Source organism: Mytilus galloprovincialis, chromosome 9 (genome assembly GCF_965363235.1).
Source record: "Mytilus galloprovincialis chromosome 9, xbMytGall1.hap1.1, whole genome shotgun sequence".
NCBI classification, from domain to species: domain Eukaryota; kingdom Metazoa; phylum Mollusca; class Bivalvia; order Mytilida; family Mytilidae; genus Mytilus; species Mytilus galloprovincialis.
This window is the reverse complement of record NC_134846.1, coordinates 93,129,626-93,149,949: the sequence shown is the minus strand read 5'-3', so window position 1 is coordinate 93,149,949 and position 20,324 is coordinate 93,129,626. Positions and strand designations below refer to the sequence as shown.

The 20,324-nt window shown below is 32.7% G+C and overlaps 1 protein-coding gene across 1 annotated transcript in view; it reads left to right on the top strand.

The window, feature by feature from the left end:
* The window catches only part of LOC143046394 (uncharacterized), a 162,662-nt gene extending 142,814 nt beyond the window's left edge, over positions 1–19,848 (top strand). The window contains exons 6-7 of the mRNA XM_076219537.1: positions 2,036–4,432; positions 19,679–19,848. Of these exons, the coding sequence (XP_076075652.1) occupies positions 2,036–4,432; positions 19,679–19,689 (2,408 nt within the window). The 3' untranslated portion in view covers positions 19,690–19,848. The remainder of the gene's footprint in view (positions 1–2,035; positions 4,433–19,678) is intronic.
* Positions 19,849–20,324: the final 476 nt, after the last annotated feature.

The following is a 20,324-nucleotide window of genomic DNA, read 5'->3' as shown; positions in this document are numbered from 1 at the left end:
GTTAAATGTTTACTTCCCTAGAGGAAGGTAAATGATATTATATTATTAAAAATGCAGATTTTTAGTATTGACAAATCTCATTTCTATTGACCCTGCACCTTCAGTCATGGTTCATTAACCTTGAATAATTTTGATGGTTAACATGTTTAAATATTACCAGTATAGTTTAATTTAGTTTAAACATATTTATTTATAGTGGATTGGGAAACAAGTTATTGCAACGTTTAATCACGTTTAACGTTGCGGGTGCAAGTGCTGACCTGTAGCGGCATTAACATGCTTTTTCTCGAAATCTACTAGGGTGTCTTTAATTTCAACAATTTCATTTCACCGTCAAAGTTACAAAACATGAGACATATCTCTGTGTCAATAGTTTTTAATACTGAATTTCAACTAATATATAAACCATGTTTTCAAAGAAAGAAAAATACTAATAACAATACTAAGGATAAATTTGAAAACATCACAAGCAGTCTGAGCCAAGCTTTGCCTTGTCAAATAAAATGTCGGGCCATAAACTTTCAAAACTGGATAGCAATATATGTTTAATTATGTATTTAACCATCAGAGCAATACTAATAAAAAAAACATTCAACGATTTAACTACAATGGCAAATTGATAACCTTTAATAATATTTTTGTTTTAAGGAAATGTATCGCAAATAATTTTGGAATTTGTATCTGAAAGGTCAAGGTCGTACACTTTATATATTATCATGAAAAACAAAGGGCAAGGCTAGATAATCACTTTATGAGCTGTATTTGGTTTATAGAACCAGTAAAAAAAGAGGGACTTTGAAACTCATAATCATAATAAAAATTCACATCACCATGGCAAAAAAACATCCAACAAGCTCATGTTGCAAGGGTTAATATGTTTTAGCAATTCTTTTGGGGTTATAATTTTTATAAAAAAAAATAGTTACATTATGTTAAATTCATTCCTGGTATCAAACATTCATTTCAGAAAATTGTATTGCATAAGCTTTGTTTAGGTTTCATATGAATTTCTCACTCATAATAAGTAACATGTCTGTTTATCTCTTTATATGGCTCATATGCAACGTTAAGATTTATATTATACGTGTATTAAACTTTTGTCGTAATGACTTTTAACACAAATTCCATAATTATCAGGCAAGACATCTCAGCAATGTTTACCATTGTCTTCATTAAAAGCCTTGTTAAAGGTCGGGGAAACAAGAGGCGGAAGATACCAAGAGGACATTTAAAACTCATTCATTAAACAGAAACTGTTATAAACTCAACAAAATAAACAACAGAAGTGGATATATATTAATGATACATCAAACAAACAACATAAAAAACCCAATACAATTTGGAAATTAAGGTGGCTCTTGGGTACAAAAATGTCAATAACTAATTAAACCTTTATTTTTTTCATTACAAATGTTATTTATTACACTATAAGTTATTACTTTATTATATGGTACAGATATCAACCAAAAAAAAAAACGATTCGGTTTGGCCCCAGATGACTTAAAATGTTTATATCATTGAAAAAGCTCCAAATTATCTGCTTTTGGTGCAAAAATGCCATTTTTTGGCATTAAATTTGAAATTTCTTTTTTTAACTCATCGGTGACCTATATTTTTTATTATTATTTTCAAATAAGCTGAACATAAACTAAATAATTGTAAAAATTTAAGCGATTTCTGTAATTAGGTTATTTTTTTATTTTGATATTACCTCTATTTCTCCTATTAGCTCAACAGAAAAAAAGGACATTAACAAAAATGTATGCTTCTTCCAGAAGCAGATTGTGAGTAAAATGAAAGGTGACCCCATTTTTTTATTTCATTTTTCTGTTAAGTATATGATAAACTTCATTTATAAAAAAATATAGCGAAATCCTATATTAGAAAAAAAATTGATTTATACCCTTAGGTAAGGAGAATTTGCGCATAAAACAGTTTAAGTATTTGCACTGAATAAATTGCTTTAATCTGCAAAAAGCATATGAACTGCAGACTAATCTGAATAAGGAAAGTAATTAATTTATTTATATTTCAGCACAAATCAGTCAGATTCTTATGGAGTGGAAGGATAATGACCAGATGTTTATAACAACGGAAGCTACTAAACATGTACTTAAATGTATAAAGGAGAACAGTTGTGTGACTATTGCTGCTAGTTCTGGTGTTGGTAAGACGGCAATACTCCGACATGTGTCTTTACAAATGACAAACGAAGGGTACGGTGTACTACCAGTTACAGATCCAGGTGACATTGTTAAGTTTTATAATCCAAACCAGAAAACATTGTTTGTTATTGATGATTTATGCGGAAACTATTCTTTAAACCAGACCGACATAAAACTTTGGGAACAAGTCATGGAGCGAGTAAAAAATATCCTTTCGAATACACATACTAAGATAATAGCAGCATGTCGATTACAAGTGTATCAGGATGACAAATTTGAATCTTTATCAGTTTTCAAATCATGTGTTTGCAACATTTTATCAGATAACATGTGCTTGACAAAAGCTGAAAAGGAGTCAATAGCTGGGTTATATCTGAAAACTAAAGCTCCTGACATTACAGATTATTATGATTTATATGATTGTTTCCCTCTTTTATGTAAATTGTATCATGAAAATCCTGCACTTAATATCAAAGATTTTTTCCAGAGCCCATTTACAGTTTATGAAGCAGAGATTGACAAACTACAGAAAAAAGGATTTTCTAGTAAATACTGTGCTTTGGCTCTATGTGTCATATTTAACAACAATTTGAATGAAGAGATATTAACAGAGGATATGAACAAAGAAACAAGATCTATTATTGAGAACACGTGTGAGGCATGTAAACTGGATAGAGGGACATCACGGCTTACTTTACAGGATGAACTAAACTCACTTACACATACATTTCTAAAAAAGGAACAAAACAAATACAAAACTATACATGATAAAATATTCGACTTTCTGGTGTACTACTTTGGACAGAAAATAATCAGCTGCTTGATAAAGAATGCACATAGTTGTTTGATCATGGAAAGATTTTTGATAGATAAACAAAACAATGTTGATCCGTTTATAACAATTGTACCTCCTAAGTATCATGACATGTACATGGAAAGAATTATTGATGACTGGTCAAAAGGCAAAGTAAATGATGTGTTTTGTAACATAAATATGAACATTCCTGACTTCAGACAGAGATTTCTATGTGTTTTGAATAAACTGGATGTATCTTATCAGAAACAACTAGCATTCACCTGTGATGTAAGAAACAATGATACTGCTCTGTTTCTGTTATGTTTTGATGGTGACATTCCTATGATAAATTGGTGTATTAATAATGGTGTTGATGTTAATCAATGCAGGAATAATGAGACATCACCATTACATATAGCTGCTCAAAAAGGTTGGGCAGAAATAGTAAGGATGTTGTTAGACAAAGGAGCAGATTATAATAAATGTAACAATGATGGTTGGTCACCTGTAAAGAGTGCTTGTAGATATGGACATACAGAAATAGTAAGGATGTTGTTAGACATAGGAGCAGATTATAATAAATGTGACAATGATGGTTGGTCACCTGTAAGTATTGCTTGTAGATATGGACATACAGAAATAGTAAGGATATTGTTAGACATAGGAGCAGATTATAATAAATGTAACAATTATGGTTGGTCACCTGTAATGATTGCTTGTAGTGAGGGACATACAGAAACAGTAAGGATATTGTTAGACATTGGAGCAGATTATAATAAATGTGACAATGATGGTTGGTCACCTGTAAAGAGTGCTTGTAGATATGGACATACAGAAATAGTAAGGATGTTGTTAGACATAGGAGCAGATTATAATAAATGTAACGATAATGGTTGGTCACCTGTAAAGAGTGCTTGTAGATATGGACATACAGAAATAGTAAGGATGTTGTTAGACATAGGAGCAGATTATAATAAATGTGACAATGATGGTTGGTCACCTGTAATGAGTGCTTGTGGTGAGGGACATACAGAAATAGTAAGGATGTTGTTAGACATAGGAGCAGATTATAATAAATGTAACAATGAAGGTGTGTCACCTGTAATGATTGCTTGTAGTGAGGGACATACAGAAACAGTAAGGATGTTGTTAGACATTGAAGCAGATTATAATAAATGTAACAATGATGGTTGGTCACCTGTAATGATTGCTTGTAGTGAGGGACATACAGAAACAGTAAGGATGTTGTTAGACATTGAAGCAGATTATAATAAATGTAACAATGAAGGTTTGTCACCTGTAATGATTGCTTGTAGTGAGGGACATATAGAAATAGTAAGGATGTTGTTAGACATAGGAGCAGATTATAATAAATGTGACAAGGAAGGCAAGTCAGCTGTCATAATTGCTTCTGAAAGAGGTCATGGTGATATAGTTAATGTTTTAAATGAACATTCTAGGAACAAAACAGGTACATAACATTAAAAGTTTAAATTACTTTAGAAAACCTTTATAACTCCTACAAATTACTAAAACTGTCTTCATCAGTATATATGTTCATATTGTTGTTTTACCACTGTACTTAAAAGTTATCTTCCTAAAAATGCATGAAATATTTACCTCTGGATGTTAAGCATACAACAATCAATCAATCCAAAAGTTTAAAACACAGATGAACGCAGGAGGATTTGTTTTTGATCGGTTATTTATTTTTGTAAACTAAGAGGACAGATTATTCATTTTCTTTGATTTTGAAGCAAGATTTTTCATTTTTAGCTCACCTGTCCCGAAGGGACAAGTGAGCTTATGCCATCACTTGGCGTCCGTCGTCGTCCGTCGTCTGTCGTCCGTCGTCTGTCGTCGTCTGTCGTCGTAAACTATTTCAAGAATCTTCTCCTCTGAAACTACTGGGCCAAATACTTTCAAACTTTAACTGAATGTTCCTTAGGGTATCTTATTTATAAATTGTATCCAAAGTTTTGATCTATCAACAAACATGGTCGCCATTGCTAAAAATAGAACATAGGGGTCAAATGCAGTTTTTGGCTTATAACTCAAAAACCAAAGCATTTAGAGCAAATCTGACAAGGGATAATATTGTTTATCAGGTCAAGATCTATCTGCCCTGAAATTTTCAGATGAATCAGACAACCTGTTGTTGGGTTACTGCCCCTGAATTGGTAATTTTAAAGAAATTTTGCTGTTTTTGGTTATTATCTTGAATATTATTATAGATAGAGATAAACTGTAAACAGCAATAATGTTCAGCAAAGTAAGATTTACAAATAAGTCAACATGACGGAAATGGTCAGTTGACCCCTTTAGGAGTTATAGCCCTTTATAGTCAATTTTTAACCATTTTTCGTAAATCTTAGTAATCTTTTACAAAAATCTTCTCCTCTGAAAATACTGGGCCAAATACTTCCAAACTTTAACTGAATGTTCCTTAGGGTATCTTGTTTGTAAATTGTATCAGAAGTTATGATCTATCAACAAACATGGTCGCCATTGCTAAAAATAGAACATAGGGGTCAAATGCAGTTTTTGGCTTATAACTCAAAAACCAAAGCATTTAGAGCAAATCTGACGTTGGGTAAAATTGTTTATCCGGTCAAGATCTATCTGCCCTGAAATTTTCAGATGAATCAGACAACCTGTTGTTGGGTTGCTGCCCCTGAATTGATAATTTTAAGGAAATTTTGCTGTTTTTGTTTATTATCTTGAATATAATTATAGATAGAAATGAACTGTAAACAGCAATAATGTTCAGCAAAGTAAGATCTTCAATTAAGTCAATTTGACCAAAATTGTCAATTGACCCCTTAAGGAGTTATTGCCCTTTAAAGACTTTTTTCACAATTTGTTCATCATGTTGACTTACTTTAAAAAATCTTCTCCTTTGAAACTGCTGTATCAATTTCAGCCAAACTTAGGCTAAATGAGTTTCAGAGTATCTAGTATAAATTTTATATTTTATTTCCTTGTATGTCAAGAAACATAGCTCTAATGGCTAAAATAGAACATAGGAGAAAATGATTATTTTTTTTGGCTTTTGAAGAAAATAGGACGATCCAAAAAACATTTAAATAAATTGAAAAGCCAAAATAATCATTGATGAGAGATTTAACCAAAAGAATTAAGGTGAGCGATTCAGGCTCAGCCGCTCTTGAGAGCCTCTTGTTATTAAAGCAAGGGACTGATTATTCATTTTCACGACTATATCTATGGTATTCGAAAACAAACAATTTTTAAATGATTTGTTCATCATAAATAATACATGTATAGTCAAGTCGTTATGTACCATTTAATCAAAATTAATCATCATCCTCTGTAGAAATGAATCTTGTATATTCCCAACTGCATATACATGTATTGCATACAAACACTGTATTAAAGTTTGGTTGTAACTAGCCTCTTTTAAAAGTATTGACAAAGGTATTTCGACGAGCGGAGCGAGGCAAAATATTTTTTGAAGGGTTTTGGAGCCACTGAAAGCCTAAGAAGCTATGGAACAAATGATGCAAAATCATGCTTTCTGGGTGTTCCGAAGACCCTTTCATAATCTGCAAATGCAAATTTTATTTTAATAATTTTTTGAAACTATATATATTTTGGTCTCAAATCAAAATGTATAAATTCATTGTAAGACTTAAGTTTCTAGAGACAACATCAAAATACCAATGTACATGATAAAGCAAAAAATGGAATTCATATAGTTAAGTCTGTGGCTGTAGTTTTTTTTTAAACTCATGATCAAGTTCATAACAAAATTACTAGATTACAAAAGAAATGCAACACTAACAGAATACAGAAGGGCAATCAATGAACAAAACACAAATAAATAAGAAACATTGATCCCGAAAAATCAGGGCTATAAGTCTGAGGGAAAACAGAACTTGCTTCTTGCAAGGCCGTGAACACAATTTGATATGGAGACAATCGTTGGGTTTTGAAATTTCCTACACGAGGCATTTGCCTCAATGTAGTTCATCCCTGTTAAAATAAAAGTGAGGTAAGGTTTCCTGAGACAATATACCTCAAGTTAAATGAAACCAATTTTCAGAAATTTCAAGTTTATTCAAATGATATGTATATTTATTATTAAAAAAATTGGGAAGGGTTTCCCGATTTTTTTGGGGAAAAAAGATGAATTTGAATTTAAAATTGCGTTCGTATTATGTGACAGTGTTGTCTGCGTCTGAAAACATTTTGGTTCGCAGACAATAACTTCAGTATGAGTGCATAGATCTCTTATGGAATTTTAGCACAAGGTTCAATACCACTAAAGGATGGTTGGGATTTATTTTTTTAAACTGGGGGTAGGGGGGAGGTCATTGTCCTAGTGGTTTTGTTATTATGGGTCAAAGAAGGTCAGTTTAACAGGTTCATAGCAAATAAATTGGTTCGAATACAATAACTTTAGTATAAGTGTATGGGTCTGTGTGAAACTTTAGCACAAGGTTCCATACCACAATAGGAGGGTTGGAATGATTTTTGGGATTATTGTTGCAGATGTTTTGTAATTAAGGGCCAAAAGGGGCCAAATCCAATTATTTGTCTGGCTTTAAGACAATAACTTGAGTTATGAAGATGACTGAGATTAATTATATTTTGTCATATAGCTGAATAAGGGACCAAAAAGGACTTAACAAAAACAATTATTTGTCTGGTTCACAGACAATAAATTGAGTATAAGTGAAAGTGCATGGATCTTTATTAGATTTTAGCACAAGGTTCCATATCACAATAGGAAGATTGGGAATTATTTTGGGGTTATTGTGGAAGCTGTTTGATAATAAGCGGCCAAAAAGGGCCAAAAAGAGGCATTTTTCATGTTTTAGGACAATTATTTGCGTATTAGAGTATGGATCTCTATGAAATTTTACCACAAGGTTTCGTACTTCATAATGAAAGTTTTAATTTATATTTAGGGGGTCAAACTGTCTAATAAATAGGGGTCTAAAAGGGATTTTCTGGTTTCTGGACAAAAACTTGAGTATAACTCTATTTATTGCTATTTAATTCTGCCACAAGATGTTATATCATAAAATAAAGTTTGGGGTTATGACCTTAATGGTTAAGTTAAAAAGGGCCAAAAATAATTCTTTTGTAATACTTTGTATACATTGCTTATTGCTTTAGCAATTCAATGGGGTTTAATTCAAATTCTTGAATTCTTACATTGGGATTCTTTAATCTGGTATTTATAATTTGGATTTGGGGTATGTTTTTCAATTGGTCCATATTAAGATTCAAAGGCACCAAAATTAAACTTAATTATAGTGTTCTTTGATATGCTGAATCTTATAATGTATTAAGATTTTTAATTTTCGGGCCTGTCTTCAAATTGGTCCCCATTGAGGTCCCAAGGGTCCAAAATTAATATTGCTGGTTCTAAAAAAAATGACTGGTTGGGGTTCTTTGATATGCTGAATCTAAGAGTGTATTTAGATTTTTGATTTTGGGCACAGTATTCAAATTAGTCTAAATTGGGGTCAAAAATTGAACAAATGTTTGATTTCATCAAGAATTTAATTCTGGTGTTTTTTGAAATGGCCAATCCAACAGTGCTTTAGATTTTTGATTTTGGACCCCCGTTTTCAAATAGGTCCAGATTGAGGTCCAAAGGGTCCTAAACTAAACTTTGTTTGATTTTTATCAAAAATTGAATTATTGGGGTTCTTTGATATGCCGAATCTAACTGTGTAATTATATTTTTAATTTTTGGTCCCGTTTTCAAATTGGTCTGCATTATGGTCCTTGGAGTTCTTTAATATGCTGAATTCATCGTGTATTAAGTTCTGGATTTTTGGCCCCGTTTTCTTATAGGTCCACATTGAGGTCCAAAGGGTCCAAAATTAAACTTTGTTTGATTTCATCAAAAAATGATTTATGGACTTCTCTGTAACTGAATTTTAAATGTGCGTATTGTTATGTGTTTACTTTTCTACATTGGCTAGAGGTATAGGGGGAGGGTTGAGATCTCATAAACATGTTTAACCCCGCCGCAATTTTGCGCCTGTCCCAAGTCAGGAGCCTCTGGCCTTTGTTAGTCTTGTATTATTTTAATTTTAGTTTCTTGTGTACAATTTGGAAATTAGTATGGCGTTCATTATCACTGAACTACTATATATTTGTTTAGGGGCCAGCTGAAGGACGCCTCCGGGTGCGGGAATTTCTCGCTACATTGAAGACCTGTTGGTGACCTTCTGCTGTTGTTTTTTCTATGGTCGGGTTGTTGTCTCTTTGACACATTCCCCATTTCCATTCTCAATATTATTGGGGTTCTTTGATATATGCCGAATCTAACAGTATATTTAGATTTTGTTTTAATTTTCGGTCCTGTTTTCAAAACTGGCCTACATTAAGGTCCAACGGGTCCAAAATTAGACTTGGTTTGATTTTAACAAAAATTGAACTCTTGGGGTTCTTTAATATGCTGAATCTAACCCGATTTTTAGTTTTTATACGACCGCAAAATTTGAAATTTTTTTCGTCGTATATTGCTATCACGTTGGCGTCGTCGTCGTCGTCGGCGTTGTCGTCGTCGTCGTCGTCCGAATACTTTTAGTTTTCGCACTCTAACTTTAGTAAAAGTGAATAGAAATCTATGAAATTTTAACACAAGGTTTATGACCACAAAAGGAAGGTTGGGATTGATTTTGGGAGTTTTGGTCCCAACATTTTAGGAATAAGGGGCCAAAAAGGGCCCAAATAAGCATTTTCTTGGTTTTCGCACTATAACTTTAGTTTAAGTTAATAGAAATCTATGAAATTTTGACACAAGGTTTATGACCACAAAAGAAAGGTTGGGATCGATTTTGGGAGTTTTGGTTCCAACAGTTTAGGAATTAGGGGCCAAAAAAGGGCCCAAATAAGCATTATTCTTGGTTTTCGCACAATAACTTTAGTTTAAGTAAATAGAAATCAATGAAATTTAAACACAATGTTCATGACCACAAAAGGAAGGTTGGTATTGATTTTGGGAGTTTAGGTCCCAACAGGTTAGGAATTAGGGGCCAAAAAGGGACCCAAATAAGCATTTTTCTTGGTTTTCGCACCATAACTTTAGTATAAGTAAATAGAAATCTATGAAATTTAAACACAAGGTTTATGACCATAAAAGGAAGGTTGGTATTGAGTTTTGGTCCCAACAGTTTAGGAATAAAGGGCCCAAAGGGTCCAAAATTAAACTTTGTTTGATTTCATCAAAAATTGAATAATTGGGGTTCTTTGATATGCCGAATCTAACTGTGTATGTAGATTCTTAATTTTTGGTCCCGTTTTCAAATTGGTCTACATTAAGGTCCAAAGGGTCCAAAATTAAACTTAGTTTGATTTTAACAAAAATTGAATCCTTGGCGTTCTTTGATATGCTGAATCTAAAAATGTACTTAGATTTTTTATTATTGGCCCAGTTTTCAAGTTGGTCCAAATCGGGGTCCAAAATTAAACTTTGTTTGATTTCATCAAAAATTGAATAATTGAGGTTCTTTGATATGCCAAATCTAACTGTGTATGTAGATTCTTAATTTTTGGTCCCGTTTAAAATTGGTCTACATTAAAGTCCAAAGGGTCCAAAATTAAACTAAGTTTGATTTTAACAAAAATTGAATTCTTGGACCTCTTTGATATGCTGAATCTAAACATGTACTTAGATTTTTTATTATGGGCCCAGTTTTCAAGTTGGTCCAAATCAGGATCCAAAATTATTATATTAAGTATTGTGCAATAGCAAGAAATTTTCAATTGCACAGTATTCAGCAATAGCAAGAAATCTTCAATTGCACAGTATTGTGCAATAGCAAGAAATCTTCAATTGCACAGTATTGTGCAATAGCAAATATTTTCAATTGCACAGTATTGCACAATAGCAAGAAATATCTAATTGCACAATATTGTGCAATAGCAAGAAATTCCAATTGGATTTCAATTGGAGTTATCTTTCTTTGTCCAGAATAGTAGTTGAATCAACTTAAATCGTTGTTTTATACAATATACAATGTATATTCATTATTCACTTTTACTACCAACTGATAGATTAAAACAATCTTTACCATTCAGTGATAACAAGCACTTTTTTTACATTTTAATATTTTATGATGTATTTAAATGAGTAGTTATTGTTGCAAACTTCATTAGAAATTTGAATTGAGATCAGTTTTGAAATAAGGGAAAGGGGGATGTGAAAAAAAAAATTGGGGGGTCCATTTTTTTCATTTCAGATTTCATAAATAAAAAGAAAATTTCTTCAAACATTTTTTTGAGAGGATTAATATTCAACAGCATAGTGAATTGCTCAAAGGCAAAACATTTTTTTAAAGTTCATTAGACCACATTCATTCTGTGTCAGAAACCTATGCTGTGTCAACTATTTAATCACAATCCAAATTTAGAGCTGAATCCAGCTTGAATGTTGTGTCCATACTTGCCCCAACCGTTCAGGGTTCAACCTCTGCGGTCGTATAAAGCTGCGCCCTGCGGAGCATCTGGTTGGATTTTGGGTCCTGCTTTTAAATTGGTTCACATTGAGGTCCAAAAGGTCCAAAATTAGGGGCAATAAGGCCCTTATTTGGCCCAAAAATTACTGCAAATTTAAAAGTTTTCATACATATTTTAAAATTACTGAAAAGTATCTCAGGTAGAAGGTATTCAGAAAAACAAAATAATTTTGGACATTAAACAAGTTACCATGGCAACAAATCATGCCTTAATTTGCATATTTTGTAAAATTTTGTGATTTTCCTTGTTTTTCATCAAATTGTTGAGTATATTTTCGATTGGAAAAGTATGTGCGCACCCAAGAAACAACTTTATATTTGGTGAGATTTTGTCAATAGTAATGATAAAGCTTCAGTTAAATTATTTTGTTGTTTCTTGGCTGCGCACGATGTTTCCACAACAGAAATAAAGATAGAAAACTGCATAAATTCTGAATTTTCATCGTTTTTGTGAAAACAGTATATATTATGACGTAATTGTGACGTCATCACATAAGAATCTTAATGTTTTTCATTTATATTTCTTGACCCTATGCATTTCTAAAGATTATGTTCCAATTTGAAAAAGTTATCAAACATTTTATTTTCTTGGGCCAAAACCAGGCCTTAATGCCCTACTCCTTTGTTTTGTTTGATTTTATAAAAAATTGAATGTATGGAGTTCTTTGATATGCTGAATCTAACCGTGAATTTAGATATTTGAATTTTGGGCCCTGTTATTAAACTGGTCCACATTGAGGTCAAAAGGGTCGAAAATTAAACTTTGTTTGATTTCCTTAAAAATTGAATTATTGGGGTTCTTTGATATGCTGGATCTAAGCATGCATTTAGATTTTGGATATTGGACCATAATCGGTTAATGTCCTATTTAACATTTAATTTCTTAAACCACATTCATTATGTGTCAGAAACCTATGCTCTGTCAACTATTTAATCACAATCCAAATTCAGAGCTGTATCAAGCTTGAGAGTTGTGTCCATACTTGCTCCAACTGTTCAGGGTTCGACCTCTGCGGTTGTATCAAGCTGCGCCCTGCGGAGCATTTTATTTATTTTTTGGACAAGTTTTCCAATGGGTCCACATAGTCCAAAATTAAGATTATTTTGATTTTATGAAAAAAATGAATTCAAGGTTTTTTTTGCTAAACTGAAACCAGAGGCTTTCTATACTAACGGGACTGGTCACTTAACGATATCTATACAAATTAGTCAGTATAGAAAGTCCCTGCTGAATCTAAGCATGTATTTAGATTTTTGATTTCTGGCCAAGTTTTCATTTGGTCTTACCGTCTAAATCGGGATTCAAAATTAAACTTTGTTTGATTTCAACAATAATTGAATATATGTGGTTCTTTGATATGCTGAATCTAACAATGTATTCAGATTTTGGGCCGCGATTTGATTGATTGATTTTTGGTTGCTTTACGCCGCATTAGTACAAAAAGGCTATATCGCGGCGAGAGCTAATTCGAATATTTTTACAATTTAAAGCATATTTTTAAAATAAGACAAAAAGTCCTTCAATATACTAAAATTCTAGAATAAAGCAAATTGATTATTTACAAATAAAAATCAACAGTAAGATAACGTGATAAAAATTAAAAACGACTTAAGTATTATAACATTTTTATATTCTTTAATAAATTCCAATTTCTTTTAAAAATGCAACAATATTTGTAAATGGAACATTATTGAATAAATCATACATATTCTTGAATAAATCATACATATTCTTGAAATTGAAATGCTTCTTAAGAATATCAGCAAAGTTTAGTTTTTCGACCAAATTCATTCTGTGTCAGAAACCTCTTTTTAATATACCTTTTATGCATATTAAAAAGCAAATTCAAATGAAACATATTTTTAACTATAAATAAAACTACTTGTATGGTAGATTAATTTGTAATTAAAAGGTCCATGTAAAGATGCCGTGCATGCCACTTTTATTGTTTATTTGTTTATTATGTGTGTACATATGTTGGAAATAGAACATTTTTGTTTTATCATTTTAAATTTTAAAGTTAAGGGAAAACTCCATATATATTTGGAGGGGCTCCTAATTAAAGGAGTCTTATACTAAGAAGAAGCTGCAAGCGTATTTGTTAGTGCAAAACCAGTTTTGGTTTGATAAACTTTCCATTTGTTAATGAGAACCAGTTTGAAACTAGTTTCGAACCTAAACTGGTTTGACGTTTGTTATTCTCAAACCAAAACTCCAGTATGCCAAGATGTCAAGACAATATATGGATAGTTCAAAATGGCCGCCGTTGTCATGGAAACTGGGGCCAAGTTTTGCATTGACCCTATGGAAAAATGCATAAAATCAGCATTTTCTCAGAGAGCAGTGCACCAAAGTCAATGAAACTGTATTGATATATAACATGACATGTGGCAATGAGATGTACGCTTTTAGAATTTTGGAATTATCTACTGTAACCATGGTTGCAGCACAAATGTTCAAAATTTCCAAAAAAAAATAAGTGCTGCAAACTGGATGAAACTTTACAGGAATAGTGACTGACATGTGCGGAGTTGCATTTTGAAGTTGGAATTTCCAAAATGGCCACCGTAACCATGGAAACAGCAAAATTGTCCAAAATTTCAAAATGTTTCAAACTTAATGAAATTTTGCAAAAATGATAACTTGCAAGGGTAGATGCCTTCTTTGACTTTGGAATTTCCAAAAATGGCTGCCGCTCGCCTGGCAATGGGGGGACGAGGGTGCCATCCGTTATTGCTAGCAATTACAAATCTAGTTTGTTACTGTTATTGCTATTTATTCAGTCTGACAAATATCTTCTTGTATACATTGGCAATTAAAAAACGTCTTAAATTTTTATATGTTGTAAATTGGAAAATACTGAGATGACAATTAATGTTTATGAGATAAAAATGGTATAGAATATTTGTTCCAACAGGAATAGATATTATGACAATGTTTATAACAAAGTTTCCATTGGAACTTCTGTTAGGTGGAACAAATATACGTTGACAGTTATTATGATATTTGGTATATATGTTGTTGCATTAAGATGAGCACAACTCACTATGAAATTAGAAAATAAATGGCTCCATTTTCGAATTCAGGGTATGAACACTGAAACATTTGACAGGTACCATGTTGAACTTAATTGTGATTAGGTATAGTGAACCACCATTGATAATTCATTGATATTGGTATACAGTGTGAACATCTCATTTAACAGAGATTATTATAATTTGACTAGGTGCGTCTGTCAGTATCTTACCAATAATTAATTAAGAGACTGGTTAAGTTTGATTTTTATGTCTAAATTCTAAGCAACACGTGACCTCTTTTTCTTTGCAGTGTCAAGTATTATGTACACCAAAAAAAAGTTATTTATTTCTTCCATCTCCCTAAACCCACTCTTCAATGTACTCATTCATGCCATTAATTTTATTTAAAGAGCAGAAATCAGGGGCGTATTTTGTTCTTCTTTGGTCGTGAGCCAGAGGAGGTCCATTTCTATTGTTTTGCATCTTCTGGTTCTCTCCCACCTTTTTTTAAACAAAACAAACTAGAGGCTCTCAAGAGCCTGTGTCGCTCACCTTGGTCTATGTGGATATTATCAATGGACACAGATAAATTCATGACAAAATGGTGTTTTTGTGATGGTGATGTGTTTGTAGATCTTTCTTTACTGAACATTCTTGTTGCTACAAATATTTCTCTCTATAATGAACTTGGCCCAGTAATTACAGTGGAAAATATTTCCTAAAAACATGACGAAAAAGTTGTTAACAATTAACTATAAAGGGCATTAACTCCTTAAGGGGTCAATTGAAAATTTTGGTCATGTTGACTTATTTGTAGATCTTATTTTGCTGAACATTATTGCTGTTTACAGTTTATCTCTATCTATATTAATATTCAAGATAATAACCAAAATCTGCAAAATTTCCTTAAAATTACTAATTCGGGGGCAGCAACCCAACAACAGGTTGTCTGATTTGTCTGAAAATTTCAGGGCAGATAGATCTTGACCTGATAAACAATTTTACCCAGTCAGATTTGCTCTAAATGCTTTGGTGTCAGAGATATAAGCCAAAATCTACATTTCCCCTCTATGTTCTATTTTTAGCCATGGCAGCCATCTTGATTGGTTGGACAGGTCACGCCACACAATTTTTAAACTAAATACCCCAATAATGATTGTGGCCAAGTTTGGTTAAATTTGGCCCAGGAGTTTCAGAGGAGAAGATTTTTGTAAAAGATTACAAAAATTTACGAAAAATTGGTCAAAATTGACTATAAAGGGCAATAACTCCTTAAGGGGTCAACTGATATTTTTGGTCATGCTGACTTATTTGTAGATCTTACTTTGCTGAATATTATTGCTGTTTACAGTGTATCTCTTTCTATAATAATATTCAAGATAATAACCAAAATCTGCAAAATTTCCTTCAAATTACTTATTTCGGGGGAGCAACCCAATAACCGGTTGTCCTATTCATTTGAAAGTTTCAGGGCTGAAAGATTTTCACTTGATGAACAATTTTACCCCATGTCAGATTTGCTCTAAATGCTTTGGTTTCAGAGTTATAAGCCAAAATCTACATTTCATCCCTATGTTCTATTTTTAGCCATGGCGGCCATCTTGGTTGGTTGGCCAGGTCAAGCCACACGTTTTTTGAACTAGATGCCCCAAAGATGATTGTGGCCAAGTTTGGATTAATTTGGCCATGTAGTTTCAGAGGAGAAGATTTTTGTAATAGATTACTAAGATTTACGAAAAATGGTTAAAAATTGACTATAAAGGGCAAGAACTCCTAAAGGGGTCAACTGACCATTTCGGTCATGTTGACTTATTTGTAAATCTTACTTTGCTGAACATTATTGCTGTTTACAGTTTATCTTTATCTATAATAATATTCAAGATAATAACCAAAATCTGCAAAATTTCCTTAAAATTACATATTCAGGGGCAGCAACCCAACAACAGGTTGTCTGATTCATCTGAAAATTTCAGGGCTGATACATTTTCACTTGATGAACAATTTTACCCCCATGTCAGATTTGCTCTAAATGCTTTGGTTTCAGAGTTATAAGCCAAAATCTACATTTCACCTCTATGTTCTATTTTTAGCCATGGCGGCCATCTTGGTTGGTTGGCCGGGTCACGCCACACATTTTTTAAACTAGATACCCCAAAAATGATTGTGGCCAAGTTTAGATTAATTTGGCCATGCAGTTTCAGAGGAGAAGATTTTTGTAATAGATTACTAAGATTTACGAAAAATGGTTAAAAATTGACTATAAAGGGCAATAACTCCAAAAGGGGTCAATTGACCATTTCGGTCATGTTGACTTATTTGTAAATCTTACTTTGCTGAACATTATTGCTGTTTACAGTTTATCTTTATCTATAATAATATTCAAGATAATAACCAAAATCTGCAAAATTTCCTTAAAATTACATATTCAGGGGCAGCAACCCAACAACGGGTTGTCTGATTCATCTGAAAATTTCAGGGCAGATAGATCTTGACCTGATAAACAATTTTACCCCATGTCAGATTTGCTCTAAATGCTTTGGTTTTTGAGTTATAAGCCAAAAACTGCATTTTACCCCTATGTTCTATTTTTAGCCATGGCGGCCATCTTGGTTGGTTGGCGGGGTCACGCCACACATTTTTTAAACTAAATACCCCAATGATGATTGTGGCCAAGTTTGGTTTAATTTGGCCCAGTAGTTTCAGAGGAGAAGATTTTTGTAAAAGTTAACGACGACGGACGACGGACGACGACGGACGCAAAGTGATGGGAAAAGCTCACTTGGCCCTTTGGGTCAGGTGAGCTAAAAAGGTGGTTTAGACGGCAGCGGCACAAAACAAACATGCATGGAGTCGTTTAGTCTAAATAACAATAATAAATTTATGAATGTAGATATATAAGAATGTGAGCTGTGTTATAAACGTTTTTATGGTATGTCAGTCTTAGTAGGACATCCCTGTAGGACGATAAGCTGGATATATACAAGAACTACACGGACAATAACAGTTAAGGAGCAACTATTTGTCATTCAAGGGATTTGTTTCATTGGTGTTTAACACTCATGATTAGGCTAGTGTCCAAATATGAAGTGGATGTAAGCAATTATAGGCAACATTAAGGCCATCTACAATGACAAAACCCAATACTGTAAAGCCGTTTATAGAAGGCCATGAAAAGTGTGAAAAAAATCAAACGAAAAAACTATAGGTCTAACTATACAAAACAAAACAATTTATAAAAAATTAAATATGAGTTGAGACATGTACTAATGACAACCACTAAACAGGTTCATAAAGAATATGGCAGGGGTTGATATAAAAACGAAGATATGGTATGATTACCAATGAGACAACTCTTAATAGAGACAAAATGACACAAAAATTAACAGCCATAGGTCACCATACAGCCCTCAACAATAAACAAAGCCCATACTACATAGTCAGCTATAAAAGGTCCCGAAATTACAAATGAAAACCATTCAAAGGAGAAAACTAACGGCCTAATTAATGTACAAAAAAAATAAGACGGCAACAAACGACAACCACTGACTTGCAGGCTCTTGACTTGGGACAGACACGTACATACAGAATGTGGCAGGGTTAAATATGTTAGCGGGATAACAACAATCCCTTAACCTAGGACAGTGGTGTAACAGTACAACTTGTTTGTGATCGCTCAATCCTCCCCGGAACTGAAACAGTAGTGTGGCAGTACAATATAAGAACAACCTGTGCAAATCAGTTGCAATTAGATTAACTCAAACGATCGGTACGAGACACACAAAAAAAAAAAAACGGCGAACTAACATTAAGACAATAGACTCGAAGCATCAAACTAAGAGTATTTGCAATTAATGGAAGTTTGTTCAAAGCTAGTTGCAACTAGTTCTGAAATAAATCTTGTTCTCCCAGACTGAAGTATCAATCAGTACACAACCAACTGATTTATTTAAAAAAAATCTTAAGAAACGTCTGCTATACGATGTATCCTTACATATAGATCCATATACAATGAAAGTTTTTGAAAAGTGGAAGTCCAAAGGTTTTGACCATCAAAATTTTGCATTAGAAAAAATAGTTAGGACCAGAAGATTTTTTCTAGGACCACCAGAGAAAAGGGATTTTGAGAACTTTCTGATATCTTTGTTTTATACAAAAAAAAAATCCACTTGGGTTACTTTAAAAAAATGTGGATTGACTAAGATGTCCTTTTTGATTAGTCATATTCACAGGCACTTGTCTCAGATTTTTTTTCCTGTATATATACTAGACAAACATTGACAATTTCTTGTGCAGTTTAAGATTATTCTTAAAAAACATATAGTGGCCAATTATTGAAAACTTAATTTATGTCATCAAACATAATAAAAATCTGCTATATTTGAAGGCAAATTGAATTTGTATTCATTGATCTTCCGTAGAATATCTCCAAAATAGGTCCAGATTCTTTTTTGGGGGATTCTTCACTAAAAGACATCCTGGAAATGTGTAGAAGAGATCAATAAAACAGTCCCAAGTAGTTTTGACATCATTTAAATTTCGGATAAACTTTACATTTGTTGAAAAATATCTTAACCCAAACAAATTTTGAAACCTAAACCAAAACCAAAAACCAATCAAAACCAGTTTTAAACCAAAACCTAAAACTAATAAAAACCAGTTTTTTCGGTAACAAATACGCCCTTAATCACAATCAAAATCCAGAGCTGTATCAAGCTTGAATGTAGTGTCCATAATTGCCCCAACTGTTCAGGGTTCGACCTAGGTGGTCGTATCAAGCTGCGCCCAGGAGAGCATTTCATTTATACTTGTATTGCTAAGTTTTACTAAAGAACAAGTGGACATGTAGTCTCTTGTTAAAGAAAACCCTCATCTTATAGAAATCTTAAGAAATGTACTGCTATTGAATTATTGTTTTCCCGTTCCCTTCTCTAAATTGCCTTTCTTATGCATTTACCTCAACTAAACGACCTCTCATTAGAACTTCTAGATCTGCAAACACACAGCACAAATGAAAGGGAAATCCGTTTTAAAAGAAAAGGTAAACAAACATGCACTGCAAGGTAGGTAATGTTTATTGATTCTGAAAGACAAATACTAAATCACTTATAACTTGTTATGAAAAAGTTTGATTAACAAAGGAAACGTCTGAAAATTCGGAAAGAAATAAACACTGTTCTATCAACTTTCTTATTTTTCAGGTACTCCATGATTCTGTGTGGATTGTTATTTAAGGTTATGACTGTAAAGCTTATGCAACACAACCATTAGGAGCTAAAGTTTTGGATTAACAATTACTGAATGATATATTTTGTATTTATATTAAGATTATGCATTATGGATTTGTAATTAATAAAAACAGAAACATGCATAGAGGACTTAGTTTATTATATGCAAGTATGTATGCATGTGTTCAATTATTTCCTTAAGATGCTTAACAATATAATAACATTAAACTCATTTCAGATAACATTAATCATGATTATTCAAACGAATTACTTCGACTTTTGGTTATCTTTCTCATAAAATATTGTAAATTTAATATTACTTCGTCAAACATGTCAAAAGTAGTCATTGTTCCGGAACCTTAACCTCTTACTACTCATGTCTTTATACTGGACCTACAAGACTGTCTACCAGTTGACTGTGTAGTGTTGAGACATAATTTATCTCTTTCTTATTTTTACCTCACTTGGTCCGCAAGTCGGCTTTTCTCCTCACGTGGCGTCCATCGTCCGTCGTTGTCGTCGTTGTTAACTTTTCACAGTTTGAACTTCTATCAAATCACTGTATGGAATGAAACCAAACATCGCATGTACTGTTACTTTGTAGCTGATTCATCATCCA